The sequence below is a fragment of the Schistocerca gregaria genome, chromosome 1, assembly GCF_023897955.1.
Source record: "Schistocerca gregaria isolate iqSchGreg1 chromosome 1, iqSchGreg1.2, whole genome shotgun sequence".
Taxonomy (NCBI): domain Eukaryota; kingdom Metazoa; phylum Arthropoda; class Insecta; order Orthoptera; family Acrididae; genus Schistocerca; species Schistocerca gregaria.
This window is the reverse complement of record NC_064920.1, coordinates 822,138,560-822,147,639: the sequence shown is the minus strand read 5'-3', so window position 1 is coordinate 822,147,639 and position 9,080 is coordinate 822,138,560. Positions and strand designations below refer to the sequence as shown.

Genomic DNA, 9,080 nt, shown 5'->3' with positions numbered 1-9,080 from the left:
GCTACTAGATAAAGCTATTTTGTTTATAAGTTCATCTGAATCTCTCGTGAAATGATTAAAAAATAGCAACATCTTACAGTATGTTATTAGGTGGAAAATGTTAGGCAGTTATTGAAGAAATAACTTACGCAAAGATACATCAGTCAAAATCTCAGTACTGATCTGGAAATTAAATGTGTTGTACACTCTTTACAACGGTTAGGAAGCAATTTGGACTGCGAGGGAGGAGCAAATATAGAGGATAAGAAGACAGTGTAGTGTAAATAAAATTCCCGTGCTCTTAACACAAGTGCTTCAGAGCTTAAGTGGGAGCTTTTTGATTCCTGCATCTTTCTAACAAATTGCTGTGAGTTAGTGTGGAAAGAAAACACACACACACACACACACACACACACACACACACACAGAGAGAGAGAGAGAGAGAGAGAGAGAGAGAGAGAGAGAGAGAGAGAGAGAGAGAGAGAGAGAGAGAGAGAGAGAGAGAGAGAGTTCAGACAGCAGAACTAAATGATGCATGCTGAAATACGATCGTTACTTATACCGGATATTAAATGTAAGGAAAGGAAGTGATGGCATCCTGAAAGTAATTGACTTCATTTTCTTGAACTTTGACATCCTTCAACAATGGTCATTTTACCACACACAACACAGGGCTTGCCAGAATCCATTGCACAGAAACAAAGTTAAATTACATCATTTACGTACACAGTTTATTCACACATAGACAAATCCTTGAATACATGAAAATGTGAATCATCGACTCAGACTGTACAAAAAACTATATGTACAACATAAAATACCTAAATAAGTTAATGTTAACATTAAATTCAGACTGACAAATTTAAACGAGATTGGGAAACAATTCTGTAAAACATTCATTCCAAAGATCTGATACACATTCAGTGGCTGATATTTCACTTTGTGGGGAATCCAGTGATTCATATCCACAATCTGATAATGGTGTTTCTGTATGACAAACTGCTGGAGACTCTGTTTGCATATAAAATGAGGAGTCCGCCGATAGAACTTCAGACGAGTTGCTGGAACAGGGAGAAACTGGTTCGTCTTTGCAGTCATTAATCAAAATTTCACTGTCTGTATCTTCTTCAGTTGTGACAACTTCTTGAACAGCTTCTTCAACAAGCATGCCTCCTTCGTGTGGTACTATAATGGTTACAGTCTGAGTCGATTCATCGTAAGTGCCATACACGGTTTCTGGTACACTGACAACTTCTTCACTCTTCACAAATTCAAGGGATGGTTCTTTGTGTGACTGACTGTGTGTTTCTGATGACTGGATAGGATTACTTAGTAATCTTCCAGTGGTTTCCATGTCTTTTGGTGTCTGCCCCACCACTTCAGGAGCACAATTGTCTTTCCCCGATTCCCTAGCCTGAAAAGTAAATGAGATCTTTACAGTTCAAATCAAATTACTTCAATATGTCTTAAAAGCTAAGCACATAATTATATCCAATAGCTAATAAGGGTAATCATTTAACACAGCTCATCTTGAGCCCCGATTGTAAGAAACTTATGATTACTATTTGCCCAAGTTTCAATACAGTAACTATCTGCCCAAGTTTTATTACAGCTGCTATCACAACTTTCAAAATGCAACCACCTTTTTTTTATATAAGCAACTCATATGCGAGATTGAGAGCTCTTGATCAACTCAACAAGTATTCTGCCACTGTATACAAAGGCCAACCTAACTTACGAACTTTTCATTGCCTCACATTAAGTCATAATTCATTTTTGAGCAAGAAATTACCTTGCAGACATCTTTCTTCTCTCCATCCACTGTACTATCTCCTTCTCCCAACAAACTGTTTGCCAACTCTTCCAGCTGTGTAAGGTAGTCATCTGAGATATCAGCGAGAAGAGCAGGAAAAGCGTCGTCATCAGGTGTCCCAGGCCCTGAGCCAGCTGCAGACTCTGCCCCTGCGGCAGAGGGGAGGTGGACACTGCAGGTCCAGCAACTGCAGGTCTGCAGCTGACTCCGAGCGCCTGGCAACCACACTGTTGTCTACGCAGTTCTTCATTCTGCTCAGATAATCGCCGATTCTCTCTAAGTAACCTCTCACACTGTGCCGACAACTGGTTTGTCTAGAAGGGGAAAAAAAAGTTGACACATTTCAAATAATTTATTTTAAAGTCTAACAATGGAAACTAGGTAGGAATATCAATAATGCAGAGAAAGCTAGATTGCTACTTACCATAAAGGTGACAAGGTAAGTTGCAGACAGACAGAATCTGACACAAGTTGCCAGAATTGACTCTCAATGTGTGTGTGTGTGTGTGTGTGGTGTGTGTGTGTGTAGGGGGGGGGGGGGGAGGCACTTGTGTGAATGAATGATGTTTCTCTTTTTGCAATGAAGGCTGTGGCCAAAAGCTTAGGTGTAAGCATCTTAATTGTGCCTGTCTGCAACTTTACGTGTTATCTTTACAGTAAGTAGCTTTATCTTTCCCTATGTTCTTAATCTTAAAATCTTAGGTTTATACTTACGATATACTTTGAAATACCTTTGAATAACTTTATGGATTAAACTTGGGGGAGGGGGGGGGGGGGAGAGGCATGCATGTCTTCAGGAATTCCTTGTCAGTATCGTCTCAAATATGCAAGTACATCATGAACTGCATACTATAATAAACCCATATAAAAAAGTGAATACACCATCTGGTAAGGTTTTAACCATCAAGAGGAACACTTCACGTGGTCAAAGTTTTGTATCATATTGCTCTAAACACTTGAAATACAACAGTTTGCCAGTAAACCCAACACAGAATCAGCTTTCAGACTTAGTACTGGCATCTGTTTGCACTCTAGAAACTTTCAATCACTGGAGAAGTTACAGCAAGCTGGTTGCTAAACTGCTTTTATGTACATGATAAAGGGCATATTTCTGTACACTGCATTACACACATACAACTGATAGCAGAAACTGTGTGGTGAGTGTGTGTTCATGCATTTTAAAGATATGGTCATCCTCATTCCATTAAGTGTATACCAGATGTGTTTTTATTTAGATTTGCACAGTATGTGCCACTGACAAATAAGTTCGAATACTGATCAGGCCAATAAATTCTTTTTAAGTGCAGCCAATGGTGTACACGATGTCTTAATAAAAGACACATAGCTTCACTTTATAGAAACTTGATAGTTGCTATGACCTTACTGTCAATGTCACTAACAGTAGAGAGGAAAATTCTGAAGGCATATTATTGTACCATGTGTCACAATGTGGATGGCAATAGCAGCAGCTCTAGCTTTGACTGGCTACAATGAAACTAATTTGATCATCATCACTTTGAAGAAATCCTTCCGACATTTAATCATTGCAGTTTAGTTAAACTTAAATCAGGGTGACTAGACAGATTTAAAACCCATTCCACTGGAATGCAAGTCCAGTGCTTAACCAATGTAAGCACAGGGTTCGATTGGAGGTTTGTTGTGCATTTTAAATTCTGGCCCTTTTACTGCTTTCATGTAACTTAAATATTTCCCCGAACTCAGCTGATTATCTTAACCTCAGTTTGTGAAATCCTCATTAGTTATAACTTTTAGGTACAGCTAAGAGCACGTGGAGAAGTAAAAAAAAAAAAAAAAAAAAAAAAAAAAAAAAAAAAAAAAAAAATCGGAACAAATGGCTTCATAATGTGGGAGCCAAACTTTTCTAGAAAAAACATATCTAGTTTGCAGCACTGAAGTTTTGTTAGTAAGGCTATATTTACATTCCACCTGCTTCTAATAGCATTCTTAACTGTCACCCTTTTGTACACTACACATGCTGTAGGATGAGCTGCCTCTATTTTTCCATTCAAAGTGAAATAATTTGTGGTCCTTAAACAAAGACAATATATGGATGCTTCAATATAGTACAGCTGTGTGATCCATTCGTTATGTTTATCAAATCAATCTTATCCAATTTCACCAACAAATGTGAGGAGTGTGACAAGTTATTTAACTTAAAACACTGACATCCACATAATGGCAGGAAAGAAATGGAGACATTAATGGCATGACGGGAATAACCTAATAAATTAATGTTCTGAAACTAAATTCTGATATATCATCACAGTGCGTTATGTTAGTACTGAACTATATTCTGTAGTGCACAGTTTTTGTAATCACAATCAAGGTTTCTGAGCGGGGGGTTCAAAATCAAAGCATTTCAAAACAAAAATACCTAGTTGGGGTCAGACTGAGAGCAAACACTATTATTAAAAAAATGGTACATATTGTGATTGTGAAGACACGACTTATCCGTAGCACAAGGGATCCAATTTGAAAAGTGTATTCATAGGTATAAGAAAATAACGTACCTATACAACAAACAATATACGTTAACAAAATATTTATAATAGACGTTCAGTATTATTATAATAACCATTTTATAAAATGAAAATGTTTTACGCAGGCCTACTATTTACAAAGGGGCCTGAAGCCCATTAGGTACTGTACAAACATCTAACAGAACAATCAGTTATCTCTGGATGTTAATTTTCAATGCTGTCCTAAGAACAACCTACCTTGTCTCTTAGTTCTTTCACTATTGTTTCCAGTTCGTCCATTTTAGCCTTTTTTCTGTCTCTAGACGTCTGCGCAGCAACTCTGTTTTTCAGTTTCCTATAAAATGGAGACAACATGAATGAGTAAGACGCAAGCGAACAATCCAGAACATCGCAAAATACACCTTTTACCAAGGACGCAGCGGGCAATGTTACGAAATATGTTGCTTCACTTTAAAACTAATCAGCTTTGTTCGTGGATTAATACTACCGTAATAGCAACAAGACAGTGTAATTTCATATAGGCCTACTTACTTCCGCTGAAGTTTTTCTTCTAGCGTTAAGTGGTCCAGTCTTCGTTTTCTGCTAGGCTGTCGCTTTTCTTCCACATTTATGTTAGTAGTTGGAATGCGTGGAATTTTTTCAAGTGTGCTAATGCACGTCAATGGAGAAGAATTTGTGAAAAGCATCGCATCTTCTGGTTTTGTACATATAACGTTTCTCGGCGCAACTACCGAAGGCAGCTTGCCGATACAATTTGACAACGATGGTATAACAATTGTCCGTGTTGCTGACATCTTCGTAAGAAAGCCACTCCACAAAACAGAAAGATACACTAAAAACAGCACTATTGAGTTTGGACCCAGCCAAACGTCACTCAACACTCCTAACCTCCACCACCGACTGCCACGCTTACACTGCTGCACTTCGATCGTTGCTTGCGGTACCCACCCACCGGCTGATGAAACTTCCAGAGTGCCTCCGCCAGCTGTATACGTCACAGTCACGTGGGATCCTTGTGCCAGGTGTATTATACATTAATGTACTGATGCAAGAGTTCAAGCAGTTGCCCGGAACACGGCGCACAACTAAAATGCTCAAACAATGTCTATGGAACAACTGATTGTCACAACCGAAAACAATGAGTTACGTCATCCAGTGAATTACTATAAACTGCAGTATATAAGCGAGACGATGGCACGTACTGGCACTTCTCGGCAGAGATCAAAATCGCGTTTTTATATTCAAGTAAACTATTTTCTTCGCGTAATAATACGCCAATATAGGAGCCGTCACAAAAATATGTACTTCTAGGTCATCTCACCGTCTTACAGCATTGTTAGAGGTAATTTCAAATGTTGGTAAAAATTGCGAAAACAATTTTACTCATCTGTATTTTCATGATGGAGTATTTTCCAAAAGAAAATCCCTGCCAGAAAAAATCAGAATTAACGTTACAAGAAATTTGGAAGAAAAATACATTTTTACTTCAACCTGTTGATAAAATAGAACTACTGACAGATTCGGACCGAAAAAATATAAACATTGTGAAAGTTTATAGGTGCATGTGATACACATTTTGTAGTGAAGACATAAAAGTATTCCGAGATAAAAAAAAAAGGCGTAAGAGACATGAAACTGTTTCTCGTGAGTAACGAAAAATGTCGTTGGTGAATTTCTGTTCTGTTGGACCTTGTACAACATTAAAGAGAAAACTGTAAAATTAATCTTGGTCACATTTGAGACTACGTGCGTGACAGCCAGCGAGTACTGGTGTCGCCACAAGGATTTTTGTTCCGACGGCTCGCCTTATTACGACATAGAATACCCCCTACCTCCCGAAAATTTTGTTATTTAGGGCTCTTGCTGACCCTTCGTCACTGCAGCCATCATCCAGATCACCTATATACGCTACACAAAAGTAACTATAGGTTTTCAGCCCACTAATTTCATTGAAGTCGAGCAAAATATATTTGTGCGCACAATGAAACCCAAATTTTATCCAGGTATACTATAAGACTATCGTCCTCAGGACGCAATATGTTTATTGTACAGAAAACGCCGTTGCTGCTGCTACAATGTCGTTGTACTCCATTAAAAATTTGTGTCCTCCATTAGGCTCTCTGAATCAAAAACCAAGTGAGCAGAGACGACAAAGAACGGAGGTCTCTGGTCACATTAATTATTTTTTTCACCGAGATCACCCTGTATTTTCTAGACGCCGGATATTCTCATCTGCCCCAGTATATAAATACATTTCTGCGCGTTAACATAAGGCTAAAATCGTCAAATTCGCTAGATTTCCGTTTTCATCTACAACACTTTCTTGAGGAATCAAAACACAAGTCAACGCACCGTTCCACGGAAGACTAAAACCACATGTAAACACACGATGTCGGACGAATACGCTGAATACTCAGCCGGCGCTAAACTACGACACTGTTAACAATGTGGCAACAAAGCTATGCGGCGGGCGAATCACAGAACTTAGCGCCTGTGGACTGCAGGTAGCGGGTGTTAAAAACTGTACAACAAAATTTGCCGTCATGAACTAACGACGTTGATGAAATAAACATATTTCTTAGCAGTGAGTGGAAGGATGTTTCAATTTTAAGTTGTTATGAACACTGCTCAATGAACGAGTATTCTGAGCTTTGAAAAATATTGGATTTTAACCTTACACAACATTTTTGTAGAATAGAATCAAAACTCGGAGGAAATTTCATTTATATAAAAGTATATGAACGTAGTCTCTATACGGAATCTGAGTTGCGTAAAAGATTATGAAGTGTCAGCTTCTGAGTTTGAGGCAAAAAAACAATACTTATGTATGTGCAGATCTCCTGATAGCAATATAAATGTCTTTTTCAAATGACCAAACCTTACTCTAGGGAAATTCAAAATTAATGTGGTATTATGGTTCTCTGTGACAATTTTAAAACAGATTTCCCACAGAGAAAAATTTCTAAATACATCTTGTTCCACGCTAAGATCAAGATTGGCGCCTTGTAATTATCCCACCTGACTATTGGACTGTGAAAGTTTCATTCGATGATCTCAGTGTCAATGGGGTACTTACGTACTAACATTCGATTACAAATTGGTTCAAATGGCTCTGAGCACTATGCGACTTAACTTCTGAGGTCATCAGTCGCCTAGAACTTAGGACTGATTAAACCTAACTAACCTAAGGACATCACACACATCCATACCCGAGGCAGGATTCGAACCTGCGACCGTAGCGATCGCTCGGTTCCAGACTGTAGCGCCTAGAACCGCACGATCACTCCGGCCGGCATTCGATTACATCAGCTGGCCGCTGTGACCCAGCGGTTCCAGGCGCTTCAATCTGGCACCGCGCGACCGCTACGCTCGCAGGTTCGAATCCTGCCTCGGGCATGGACGTGTGTGGTGTCCTTAGGTTAGTTAGGTTTAAGTAGAGTTAAGTTCTAGGGGACTGATGACCTCAGATGTTAAGTCCCATAGTGCTTAGAGCCATTTGAACCATTCGATTACATCATGACGTGAATCTGTTGGTCGATATAAGCAACCAGTTATAATTGTCAGCCAGCTCCTGATACTGAGTGTTACGCTAACAATCTCGGATACAGTTTCAATTTCTATTTCGGCAGACCAGAGTTTCTTGTCTACAGTGACAAATACACCATTCTCTTTGCGTACACCTAAATTTTCCCTAAAAAACCTCATTGCTGTCAGCTTCAAGTTTTAACAAGCTTTCTGTATCTAGTATTATGTAAACTTTACTGCCTTTTAGGAGCACTTCTAACTCTGGAACTTTGTTACAAAATGTGTGTGAAATCTCATGGCACTTAACTGCTAAGGTCATCAGTCCCTAAGCGTACACACTGCTTAACCTAAATTACCCTAAGGACAAACACACACACCCATGCCCGAGGGAGGACTCGAACCTCCGCCGGGACCAGCCGCACAGTCCTTGATTGCAGCGCCTGAGACCGCTCGGCTAATACCGCGCGTCTTTGTTACAAAAGCTTCCCCAGTTAACTGTTAGGATTTTAGTACTCTCACCTGTGTGTGTGTGGGGGGGGGGGGCTGGGGGGAGGGGGGGCATTGCAATTGATCTTGTGTGCCTCCCACACAGCTACTTGAGTAGCAGTCTCTGATGTGTGTTGCACAGCTGACCCATTTAGCGGGCCTTATAGTTTTCAACCCTACGGCCCGAGTATAGGAAGTCACAACCTAACTTGTTACAGATCCTTCACAGTCTCTGGTTCAAGCCATCCACTCAACCCAGAACTAGGGGGCCACAATCTGATCTGTGGACAATGCAGCAGACTGTGAGTTTCGTTGCAACTCCGGAAGCAAGATAGGCATTCTCATTCTGGCAGTCGCTGGAATGATCCAACTATGACATTGGACAGACGACAGGCATCTTTTTCGCAACGTGTGCCACAATCTGTTGTTGGTTACATCCTGTTCCCTCAATGGTTGCTCCTCTTCAACATCTTGAATAAGGCCCTCAGTCACAAACACTGAGTGCACATTGTGTTCCTTTCCATCCCTCTGTGCCATTTCCGGAAGGCGTGTCATTATTTGCCACACGTCTGAACTGCCGACGATTAATGCCTCCCCCCCCCCCCCCCTCCTACCCTTTTGTATTTGTCTTCCCTTGACATGGGACTCACTAGGTTTTCCAACACGTGAAATGGGTCTGACCGGCTCAGTTGCGATTTCAGTGGAAGAAAGCCCTCGAATTTGTTGGGTAGGGGGATGGTTGAAACTCCCTGAGTTCTCCCTGGTCCTTGTCTCAT

General features: G+C 40.3%; 1 protein-coding gene across 1 annotated transcript; it reads right to left on the bottom strand.

The window, feature by feature from the left end:
- Positions 1-688: 688 nt before the first annotated feature.
- Positions 689-5,501, bottom strand: LOC126271248 (X-box-binding protein 1). Its single transcript, XM_049974135.1, has 4 exons — positions 4,825-5,501; positions 4,531-4,627; positions 1,772-2,106; positions 689-1,393 (listed from the first exon to the last, which is right to left on the bottom strand). Exons 1-4 carry the CDS (start codon positions 5,085-5,087, stop codon positions 1,309-1,311), a joined length of 780 nt encoding a protein of 259 aa, XP_049830092.1. The 5' UTR covers positions 5,088-5,501; the 3' UTR covers positions 689-1,308.
- Between the last annotated feature and the right edge of the window lie 3,579 nt (positions 5,502-9,080).

Bases quoted from the DNA above. Each gene is read 5' to 3' on its own strand.
- LOC126271248 (XM_049974135.1), bottom strand. From the start codon at position 5,087: ATGTCAGCAACACGGACAATTGTTATACCATCGTTGTCAAATTGTATC. The intron at 4,628-4,824 runs GTAAGTAGGCCT...TCCATTTTATAG, and splicing joins GAAGAAAAACTTCAGCGGAA to GAAACTGAAAAACAGAGTTG. The intron at 2,107-4,530 runs GTAGGTTGTTCT...TTCCCCTTCTAG, and splicing joins TGAAAGAACTAAGAGACAAG to ACAAACCAGTTGTCGGCACA.